This window comes from Haliotis rubra, unplaced genomic scaffold (assembly GCF_003918875.1).
Source record: "Haliotis rubra isolate DU_JTF1 unplaced genomic scaffold, ASM391887v1 Scf388, whole genome shotgun sequence".
NCBI lineage: Eukaryota > Metazoa > Mollusca > Gastropoda > Lepetellida > Haliotidae > Haliotis > Haliotis rubra.
In genome coordinates this window covers 278761-291311 of record NW_025767066.1, presented here as the reverse complement: position 1 = coordinate 291311, position 12551 = coordinate 278761, and the positions used below count along the sequence as shown (strand labels likewise).

The window sequence follows — 12551 nt, the reverse complement described above, 5'->3', positions numbered from 1 at the left end:
GAATACATAACATTATCCAAATGACAATACAGAAGGTTCTACTTATCCCAGTTTGTTAAAGTATCTTTAAACCACAACAGGCCCAATTACCAACATCTTTAAAGTAGGGTTGGGTTTGGGTTTTTTTCATTGTTTATCTCATATATTTTAAAAAGGAAAAATGACTTCAGAAAACAGAAGGGTAGGAACGATTATTGGCTGCATGTGGCATTTGAAACCCAATCCATAATCAGTTCAGATTTGTATTGATGAAAACCTGGGTCCTATTACACATATGTCAAGTTGTCAAATTCCTCGAGCTTGTCAAATTCCGAAAGGTTATGCACAAATTAAAGTGGTCAACATCAGCTGCTATGGAATTTGTTGTGATTATGGGCTGACATATTTCATGTAACGTATATCACATGGTTAAAGGGAATGATCTGAATTGTTTTCGATATGATTTAGTGTTGCTGATACATGTACCTTAAGCCAGCAAGGGACATCTCACAGGTTATAGATGGTTAGAAGTATTTTGTGAAAGTTTTCTGGCATGGAGCAAAAAAACATTTTATTTTTATGTTTTAAGAATGGTAAATTGTCAGACAAAGGTGCGAGATCAGCGATGAAGCGGTGATGGAACTAAACAGTCATAACCACCATTCTGTAAATAGTCAGTCAGCATGGGCTAAGTCTGTCTCAAACACTGTTGTAAAGTGTGCCTAAGCTGCTACAGGAGAGCATCAGTAAATCATAGCTGGATAATGTAGAACCATTTTATTTATGTTTTATTGGATAATAGCTTACATTAAATCATCTAATATGGGAACTGTTGTTAATCATACGGGTGATTCCATCTGACTGGACAAACAATGTATGTTCACTATGTGAGATGTTCAGAGATTTTTGGAGTCGGCAAAAGTGAAGGCATGTCATGAATATGAATCTCAATGCCCAGTTTTTCTTATTACTCTTAAAACAGATGATTATTATGTTTTCTCTCATGACATTTTTTATCTTCACATCTTATTTTCCAAATTTTTAATTTAGGTATGCAAGTTTCAAAGTAAAGCCTTGAACACTTAAAAACAAAGCTTTATCTAAGATAAGAAATTGACCAACACTCTCACAAGGTTCATAGCAAATCAGATTTCATGAGAGATGGAGATGAAGTGTCCATCACTTTTTTAATAACCTTTTGCAAATTTGAATATCTATGTCAATAACTTGAATTGCTCAGAGGAGGATACTAATGATTACTTGACTTACCATTTTCATGTGTGCAGTTGTACGATTGGATGTGAATGAGGGTGTGTGTTTGTTTGGTTATGCACAAAAAGGCTGAAACCATTGTGGGTCTAATTTTATAACATAGTTTCAGCAATAAAATATGAGTTGAAAAACAAAACAAAAAGACAAGAAACAATTTACTTTCACCAAGAATGTCTTAAGAGTGGTGTGAACCGCCTGTAAATGTCCACTAAATATTTAACCATCCTGAAGGGTAATTGCCTAAATATCACGAATCCTTTGCCGAGGATTATTCAGTCTGTGACTCAGTGAAGGTGTCCCATCAGGTGTCAGCTGTAGTTTGCACTATCTCATTTTTTTCAGTTCGCTGTTGTATATTCTGTTTCAGTTATTTTTGACAAAACCTTGTCATGCAGAACCATCATCAAACAATAACAAACAATTTTGGAAATCTTATCACTTGTAGCTCCCTGCTGAGGGAAAGCATCGAACATGATGCTGAGCTGTTATCTTATGAAAGCTTACAGAAAATGGCCTGATGATGGTTCTACCTACTGCAAGTTTACACAAGAAATGGAAAGATAAATTTCTGTTTGAATAGTTGGAGATCTTAATTAAAAAATGTTGGTCCTGGCATTAAGAGAAAAACTTATCCAGAAATACCTTGCTCTTGCAAGGTTTTTTTACCATTAACTGTACATTGTTTTAGTTCAATTTGTGCAGTTATGTTGTTCATAAAATACATGATCTGTCAACAATTTCCATTTCTCTTGTAAAACATGTTTATTGCTTTTTGAAAAGTATTTTTGTTTGTTTGCATGGCTTGTGTTGCACTGTGTTTGGTTCCTTCCTTTCAGAGTCAAGATGTAGGGGTGAAAACTCTGGTAATGTTGGACAGTCAGGGAGGTAGGTTATGACACAAGCTGGGAGTACCCAGCTGACAAATCTGAAACCACAGAGCAGCTCTTGTCATGTTCTGTGAGATTTTCAGTGCATTTGCACTAATTATGTTGGTAATAGAGAACACAACACAGCAGCAGTGTTTTTGCTGATAATTATATCATTCATGAACTTCCTCTCACATCTCTGCAACTTTATATAAAAACATATTTGTAAGAAGGGAACACATTAGGCGTATTTGATAGGAATTTATGTTTCACAATATCAACCTTAATGAAAAACGGATAGAGCCTTATGATGAAGTCAAACAAATAATGCATTTTCTCTCTTACAGAAAGTAGTGTGTATAATAAAAACATACCTAAAATATATTAATGATGAATAATCAAGACTGTGCAGGTGCTGCAAAAAAATAATCTTGAGCATTAAACGCCCAGTGGCCTTCTCATGTGTTCACGAAAAAGAAACTTGAAATTGACACTGAATGTGCAATGGTCTGTTGATGCATAGTTATTTCTCCCCTAGTTGGGTGGTGTATTGTTTTTGGTTTGGTTCCAGTTGGGTGGTGTCAACATTCCCTTCCTATAAAAAGTGTCGCTGGTCATGATCATCATTCCCAGACCCACCTCTTGTTAAGTCAGCATTAAACTCATGCTTGTAGGTTTCAACAAGGTGGTCAAAATCTATTAACTGTATAACCATTCCATATTTTATTAACATTCTTCAATATATTTGAAAAATGGTTCAGTCAGAGTCAGTATGTTACTGAAGGGGAATACTCCTCAAAACCTTGAGGCACCTCAAAATTAGAACAATCATGTTGGATTCTAAATTTATATCTCATCTACTGGCAGACAATTAATCATGTTTATACCATTTGACGTCAGCAGAACCACTTGGTGATATATCTTTGTCACCAGTCAACAATTTAATCAGCACAACAAAGTTGGCATGAAATTTGCAGCTATTTCTGGAGCATTTTACATGTCTGATGGTGGGGAAAGTGCAGGGCTATGACTGTCCTGGATGTGTGCAGAGCAAGTAGTTGTAAAATGTGCTCTTATCTCCTGGACCACCCATTCCCAACTGTGTTACCAAGTGGTATTCTACTTGATCAATTTCTACCAACACTTTTTGGTTTGATTTGCCAATAAATTCTTTCCAAATGTAGATTAATAATATTTCCTGTCATTTAGTGCCGATGTTGTGAAAATATGTTTTCACATCAATAGTGCTGATAGCAGACCAGCTTGGATAGACGTGAGACCAGCTTCAGGATGGCATGGTCGCAGCAGATTGGGAGTAAATTATGGATGATGTGTTCAGGATATGTCAAAGTCCAGCTTCACTTATTTCTATGTGGAAAGCTTCAGTTATGACAGTACATAAGATAGTTCCACAGTCACAATAAATGACAATGATGCTAAAAGATAAGTGTGGGTGAGAATTTTTATGCCCCCGCCATATATGGCTGGGGGCATATAGGGTTACCCTCCGTGTCCGTCCTTACGAAACAGGGAATGTACTCTATCCACTACTCCACGAAAAATGCTCTGTGGAATTCAATGAACTTATACATGGGCTTTCTTGGGACTCTAATGGTGTGCATCTCATATTTTGTTTTTGTATTTTATTGTGTTTTTTTTGTAAGTTTAGAGACATTTGAACTTTGGTACATTTTGCTGAATTTCTCTATGATGATAGTGTAATAGGGGATGAAGTCTATCCACTTCTCCACAAAAACTGCTTAACAGAATTGAATGAACTTCTACATGTCTTTTGTAGGGACTCTAAAGGTGTGCATTTCATAATTTTTTATGCAATTTCTTAATTTTGTCACTTTTACAGATGTTTGAACTTAGTTGAATTTTGTTCTATTCATCCTGTTCGTTCCATCCAACAGGGGGTGTACGTTATCCACTTCTCCTCAAAAACTACTTTATGGAATTCATTTAGATTATACATGTGCTTTATAGGGACTCTAATGCATTTTCATATTTTGATTTTGTATTTTATTTATTTTTCCAATTTTAATGCTGTTTGAACTTACATGAATTTTGTTGAATTTCTCTGTGAATAAAGTGTTATAGGGGATGAAGTCTATCCACTTCTCCACAAAAGCTGCTCAACAGAATTGATTGAGCTTCTATGTGTGTTTCATTGGGACTCTAAAGGTGTGCATCTCATACCTTGTTCATCCAATTTCTTAATTTTGTCACTTCTACAGATGTTTGAACTTAGTTGAATTGGGTTCTATTCATCCTGTTCGTCCCATACAACAGGGGGTGTACTTTATCCACTTCTCCTCAAAAACCACTGCACAAAACTCATTTAGCTTACATATGTCTTTTATAGAGACTCTAAAGGTGTGCATCCCATATTTTGTTTTTGTATTTAATATTTTTTTTGTATGTTTAGAGACATTTGAACTTAGATAAATTTTGTTGAATTTCTCTCTGATGATAGTGAAATAGGGGATTAAGTCTATCCACTTCTCCACAAAAACTGCTCAACAGAATTGATTAAGCTTATACATGTGTTTCATTGGGACTCGAAAGGTGTGCATCTCATATTTGAATAGATGTTTATTGAACTTGTTCGTGAATTTTGTTCAATTATTGATAATAGGTTGTGTTATCTAACCCCTCAACACATTGTTTTTAGTGTTTTCAAGTACTTCAGTGGGACCCTGAATGTGTGATAATTTATTTATGGTTCCATTCATGTATACAATTTTCGAGACTTTGTCTGAAATGAAGGACTTACCACTTTAGCTTCTACAGCAATCTATTGCTTTCACTTGCCTCCACAGTGATATTGCTATTGCTAGTTTATTTACCCTTGTACCATGAACCTTCATGATATAGGTTTAATTGTACTGTGGTAAGTGCATTGTGACATACATTTACAAATAAGTATTTACCTTGGACACTTTGGATATATTTATTTTATATTCAACCATGATATTTATTTAGTAGAAATTAATCACCAGAGCACAATCAGTGTAGAGAACTCTTCCTACAGCAGCGGGGGCATCCGTGTCCCAGGACACAATTATTTCTTGTTAATTGTTGCTTTTACTATTTTCGGGGATACAAAAATGATTACCCATAAGGAACAGGGTTTTGGTTTACAAAACTCTTTAATTTTTTTTTTTTCCTTTTTAGCTTGGAAAGCATCACTTCAGCACCTTTGGGCAGACAGAAAAAACACCTTTTTCATGATGACTTCTGCTGATACATGTAGTTCCTAAATACAGACAAGAACCTGATTTGGTGACCAGTTTATCAAAGACATGCACATGTTAAATGTAGGGAAAGAAAAGGAAAAGAAAAATATCCTCCAAATACCAATTCCTTTGGTTACCTTCATATTCCAGGCAATGACAAGCATTTGGATAGAGATAAATTTTCTGAAAAAGGTCATCCAAAATTACAACTACATCCCCAAGTTTCTGTTGTAACTCCTGGGATTTCATCTGGAATTGCCTCGTAGAAATTACATTTTGCAGTGGATAATCAAATGTAAGATGTGATATTACTAACGTACAACAGGGTTTTTTTTGTGTCTTGTGCTCTGAGTGTGGTGAATAGAGTCAGTCTTGTATCATTGAAAGGAAGAATGTCATTTATCTTGAAATAATGTGTCCATCGGTACTCTAATTGCCGCTTCAACCTCGCAGAGCCAGGAAACATTAAAGGAGCTCAGATTTAGGCCATTCAGTCTGGTTTGTTTTAATATGACAGCTGAATATGAAGAAATATAGTTTCCAGTGTGGATTGCAGCTAGTCACACTTTCAGAGGCAGCTTAACAGCAATGTCTCCTTCATCATTCACCAGATTGTCTTCATGTTGTTTGTGTGGGAGGCAGTACAATCAGATATATTTCTGAGCTGAAAATGCTTCCCCGAAATACGTTGTCATGGTGAGTGTTGGTTTCCATTGGTACCTATGACATCACTGAAATAAAAACACTTTCCGTTTTCTAAGCATATGATAGTTTCACCAAGAAAAGACCAAGCAAGCTAGTAAGGTCAATCAAAGGAAATTTGTCAGTTTTTTAATCATGGTTTTGTGTTTCAAGGTGTGTTGGTGCTGTTTGGTTTATTATTCTGAGGTGACAGATCATTCAATAATTCTTTGAGAAGGAAATAAAAGCCTTTGTTGGAAGCTTGGCAAGAGAGTAGGTATTTTTCATTATTGTTGATGATTGGTTTGATCTCAAACTGCCATGTAATAAACATGTATATATTACTTACATGATGCTGATTGAGTGAAGAAACTGCAAGAACTGGTGTAACAAGTTTGTGTCTTCACAAGTAATTAGGGACAGCTGATGGTAAAGAGGAAATCATAAAGATCTTTCTTTTCTTTATTGTGTGATGACTGCCAAAAGACAGGATTGTGGTAGAGATGTTTTAGAGCTAGTATTCCTTTTATTATAAGTGAAAAAAATTATTGTTTGAATTTCTTAAAATTTGTAATTACTTACAATTTACTATTCCTATTCTTTTGTAAGTTAGTGTGATGTCATGCAAGTGACCACACCTCAACATTTGTCACATTGAATTTTAGATTGACAAAATGTTTAATGCCAAAATATATGCGTGAAATATAGCATGATATGTCAACTTAGTTCCATGGTGAATTGTCTGAATTTGCAATATATAAAGGAGGATGGTGTCCATTGCTGTAACTTGATTGGCAGCCTCAGGTGAAGGGCTTAAATCTGGCCTACCATGGTCCTTGAAGTACCGTAGATAACCTCTGAAACATAGCATCTTAAGATACTCCTGATGAGGGTATTGTGATACCCTGTACGATAACATGCTTCTTTGTTTTTCGCTGTGTAATAATGTTTCTTAACTGGTTTGAAAGAAATATAAAACAGAAGCTTGATTTTCATTGTTTTATATCAATATGAACCTCTTATAAAATGCTCTCTGGGAAAGTCAAAGTTTGAAACCTGTCAAAAGGTGAGGTCATTAATGGCTTCTTGGAGTGAGGTTGTTTGAAATAGGGTTCATATGCATGTTCCAGTCACAGACCAAAGTTATTGTTGCAGGAGTTGATTTATGGCTTAGTCTGCAGCAGCTGACTTCTTGGAATATGTTTCAAATGCATCAATTTCAGCCTGTTATGTCTTTAAGCCAGACTGTCAAGAAAACTTGTAAATGATCTCTTCACTAAGCTGTGTAATCCACACAAATCGGGGTTTATTTGTCTGGGCCTAACAGACAAAACTGTTCATCTCAAATCCAAGACTTTCATTGATTTCTGATAAAACTTTCAGATACTGGGGAATAGATGCTCATGCATGTATGTCCATGGAAGAGAGTGGGATCAATTGCCAGAATACCATAGTTCAGATTCTAGCCATTTTCTGAAGCAAATAACAAAGCCAAACTGTCATTAGCAAACCATTAAATTGTGAGATTTTATTCCCATTTGATTCCTGCAGGGGACTGCACAACCTGTTAAGACAAGGATATATGTGAGATTATGGATGTAATATCTGTTCCCTGAAAACGATATGTCAGATGTATTCCAGTCAGGTTGCATCAAGCACAACCCTTGTTCAAACTCTATACCAGGAATATTTATTCATGGTATAAGGTCAGAACTGATAGTATCTGACCATTTTTAAGAATGTGTGATTAGTTTAGACTAGCAACTAAAGCCACCAACTCGGCTACTGCACTGTCTGTCCCCCCTCTCCAGCTTCATACCTGTATCAGATCTTGATTTATGCCTAAATCAAAGTTTCTAAAGCAGGAGATGAAGTTTCTGTGTCAAACTTTTCATTAACATCTCACATGTGTATATAAAAATTGTTCATATAACGGCATGATTTACACACAACAGTTTGATTTAGTTTGTTTGTTTTTTCTGCTGTTTAATTAAACATTTCTGTAAGTTTTCCCTATCTGTACTCTTTGTACTTTGGGAAAACACGTGTTGGTGGTAACAGGATTAATCCTGATCACATATTACCCATTTGTTTATGATCAAATTATCAGCTGACTGTGTCGAACCCTGATCTATAGTCAGACAGGGCTAATGTTCCATACATGGAAGAAGTTATGCTGTGTTGAAGGCATGGTTCTTACAATTGCAACAACCTTGCTATTGCAAGCAAAATTGGGATACTATTGTACAAAATTATGTGTAAGTTATGATGTTTTACACTTTGCACACTTTCCTGGCAATATTCAACATAATGTCACTCTGAACTATCACTGCAACGATATTGTTTCTGTTGATTTCTTCATTTACATTGGTTAGGGAAACACATCAAATATCATTATGGCTTATGTAATGCACAACCTCCTCTTTACAGTTGTAGTTTTCAAACAAATAGTGCTTAGTATACACATGAAAATTGTATGTTCTCACAGAACAGAAGCAGTACTTACTGGTTTGGTTGATAAACAGCATATCAAATTGGGTATATAATCCTTCAGTGGATATGTGATCTCTTCTTAGACATGATCACCAGCCCATTCCACAAACAATGGTCACTGGTAAATAATCCAATCTAGATAGACACTGGGAAGTCTCTTTCATGCGAGAATGAAGGTTTGAATATGTATATGCAATTTGTTGGAAATATTAGTGTCCTTATGAATACAGACATGTTTTACACAAAGCATTGGAATGTCACATAGAGTCATGGTAGTTTATGTCTTAGGATTGTATAAGTCAGTGCAAGGATTTGAACAAAAAAACTCTATTATATTATATGTTTGATTTTTCATAACACACAGAGATTCTCAGTGCTTAGGGCAATTCACATTTGCATCTCTTAAAGATCACATATACTTTAGGGGGTACAAATACATAAATCACTTATTGGCATCGTAATAAATGAAGCCCCGTCATTAAAACTACTCATTTCGACCTTTAATTAACTTAAATCGACCTTTTAGACACAAGTGCACAATTCTCTCCCGCTAACAAAATTTCAACCTATCAGGGGCGCGTCTCCGTGACATAATGTGAGGTATACATACGAGGGGCACTTTAGAATTTATGTACATTTCCGGGGGGTAAATTATCTTGTTTACAGGTTTGTCTAAACCTGAAATCGCGACAATTGTTGTGAAAAGTGAAAGCTTTATGTTTTCACAATCTACTGTCATTTAATCTTGTCACCTGCTTTGCCTAGCTTCCGAGTTACAACTTGTTTTCATAGACGATTCTGTCAAAATCGCTTGTCGCTAGGCCTTATTTGTTCGAGCCAGACGTTAGTGATAGTGTAAACGATGATCATCCTTGCTCATCGCGGTTACAGGAAAAAGATCAACTAGTATCTACATACTGGTGAGTGTACGTTAACCACGTGAATGTAGCAAGACATTTATCGCGCAATATTGTCACTTCGACCCCCACCTCGCTTCCATGGAAGAAATCGATATGTTGCAAGTTGTGTCTTGCAAAATCCTTTTGGTAATGATTCAAATACATATTTAACTACAAGTAGAAAGTAGTTTTGATTTTCTAACTTGATGAAAAAAAACCATAATCTCATTGATTCTCAAACAGACTTTAGCCCGTGACGTCACGATTTTTAAAAATGGCGGCGCCCTGTCGCGAAGATCTGCCAGTCTGAGAATAAATGCTATTTAGGTTTGTTTTCACCGAGTTACAAAATCAAAACTACTTTCTACTGGTAGTAAAATATGTATTTTATTGATGGCCAATAGGATTTTGCATGACATAGCCTTTAACATAACAATTTCTCTCGTGGAGGCGAGGTGGGTGTCAATATAATACTACTTACAATATTATTGTTACTTCGACCACAACCTCGCTTCCAAGGAAGAAATCGTTATGTTACAAGTTGTGTGCAAAATCCTTTTGGTCATCAATCATATGCATATATTACAACAATTAGCTTTGCACTCACAAACATAAACCATTTAGCATGAACTGCTCTGTCCGGTAGACATCTGTGCATGGTGACACCATCACCCGACCCATGGGAGCAATTGACGGCAACGTAACGATTCGGCATGTCTTCGTTGACGTCGAGAAATCAGCAAAATGACGAGCTTGTTACACATGGTAAATACAACAAACTGAAAATCCTTCCTCACATAACGTCACTTCCGGTTTGCTGCAGTGCACTGGCGACAGAGTTACGTAACCTCTCTGTGGTTTAGTTGGCGGGCAAGAGTGAAGTAGATGATTTTGGGGCAACTTTTTATCATTCGTTATTAATTAACCACAAGTTTTTTAAGAATGAATTTGGTGTTGCGCTTAAGACCATCCACACGTCTTTCATATGTAATGGTTAAAAGAGTACAAAAAAACAAAAGTTTATTCGTTCTTTAAGAAAAACAAACCATTTCAACAATTTTATATTTATATACATTCAGGAATGATGAGTAACAACTTGAAATGATTACACCAGGTGTTCAGTTGTTGGGTAAGCATGTTATGTTCCATATGAGGATAACGTCCCCAAGTATGTGACGGAGGGACACTCATTCAAAGTCTTTGTGTTTTCTTACTGCTGTTAAAAATACCTTTATTGGTATTAATTGGATGTCCACTGAATGTTATTTGGAGAATTAAGATTGTTCCAAAATAGGCATTTCTAAAATCTTTGTCCAACTGTCCAAATAAAGACAGATGTGGGATCAGTGTGCATGTTTTTACCAAAGGAGGACTTGTAAACTACCACAACAAATTCACACTTAATCAAAGAGATATTTTGAGCAAACACGGTTATTGTTTTGCATAAAAGTGTAATTATAGTATCTTTATGATTAATGTAAAAAAAGAACATCATTTAGAGCAAGAAATCTTCAGTTCTCAAAGGTATTTTCCATGTCTGTGAGCTAATTGACACAAATACCCAATTTCCCAATATTTTATGTTTATGGACTCCTACAGTGTCATAATGTCAGTGATGCTGTCAGCTACTCTCTCCTTTTGCTATAAGTGATATGTGACCTGTCATAAACTGGGTCCTAGGTTTCTTTTGATGTGTTAACTTGTATGTATGTTTGACAATTTGATTTTAAGTCACTCTATCACTTCATATTGGTGTTAAACTGTCTTTGACTTGTCCAAAGCTCTGCAGTTTGTTTCACAGAGTAGTGTCCCTTTGGAGTGCCAGGGTCTGCTGAAATCCTTACATTGGTCTGTCCAAATCATGTGTTAGCTGTATTTTATTTAGGTCTTTCACCTATCTGGTACAAACAAACTTTCCTACCACACATTATGATGGAAATACTGTGAAGACGTTTTAAAGCACTGTTAACCTCAACTAATGAAAATTGTGTCATTCATATAGTTCATTCTACATCACAAAGTTACAAAAGTATGCCTGTAAAATGGCAAGCATCTTTTCATTGAAGAAAATGGAAATGAGACCAAACACAATCTCTTAGTTAGAAGAAGATACATTGTGCCAACAAACTGCGATAATGTACAAGGTCTATTCTGCTCACTCTGGATTCATTCATGACTTCTGTTGATATTGATTTTATCCAAGTGCAAGTTACAGTGTCTCAGGTTTTTTAGCTTGGGCTGAAAATAAGCCTTCTGAGATATAATCATCAACACACAATTCAAATAAACTTCCTGTCACCAGTGTCAATAGAGAGACATACAATTATTGAAATTACATATTCTGCTGAAATATTATTTGATTTCATTTTTTTATAATGTGTAACACATAAACGGAATGAAACATCAATTGAAGAGAAAAATACCTGTTTTTCCTTTTTAGAAACAAGACTCATTTGAATTATTCCACCTTACGATGATGTTGTTAGAGGAACATGTCTGTTGGGTATGGCATAATTTGTGTTCATAGCGTTGATAACGATTTATGAAAGGTTTTCTGATGACATTATACTGTGCAAAGACTCTTTGTTTGAAATGTTTTGCTTGCAAATTTTACGAAGGTTAGACAGTGCAGTGTTCTTTACATTCAGTGAGAGCAGTGAATAGCCACCACAGCAATTTTGAACCTACATTATTGATCTCCAAGAGAATGACCTGTTACCATTGAAAATAGGCAAGCATTGCTTGGAAAAATGGCAGCAAATCTGTGTCAGCTTAGACTGAGAGAGACCAGTTTGCTCAATGCATACATGATGAAATTTGTTTATCCGTGTTACCATGGCTCGCTCATAGTTGCTAAATATTGGAGCAGATAATTGGCAAAGTAACAGTGTAAAATAAACTTCATCTTGAAAGAAATATAAGAATGATTTCATTTAAAAGCCTTGCAGTAATATTTCACTGCATATTAATTCCCCACTACAAATTGGTATCTTGATGATTGTGTCAAATTACTCTTTTTCCTGGTTAGACAGATTTGAATATACTTAGTTCCAAAAGAAATGGGACATTCATGTTTGTTTTTGAAATTTCCATAATTGTCTTATCTACTTTACAGTCAT

At 35.6% G+C, this 12551-nt stretch overlaps 1 protein-coding gene across 8 annotated transcripts in view; it reads left to right on the top strand.

Annotated features, from left to right (window-relative positions):
* LOC124286632 (synaptosomal-associated protein 25-like) overlaps positions 1 to 12551 on the top strand; it is a 162699-nt gene that overhangs the window by 87755 nt on the left and 62393 nt on the right. For 3 of the 8 annotated variants that reach the window (XM_046723023.1, XM_046723022.1, XM_046723017.1), the window contains one exon: positions 2088 to 2136. The exons of the other annotated variants lie outside the window; for them this stretch is intronic. In XM_046723023.1, coding sequence (XP_046578979.1) covers positions 2088 to 2136 — 49 coding nt within the window. The remainder of the gene's footprint in view (positions 1 to 2087; positions 2137 to 12551) is intronic. 8 annotated transcript variants of the gene reach the window in all.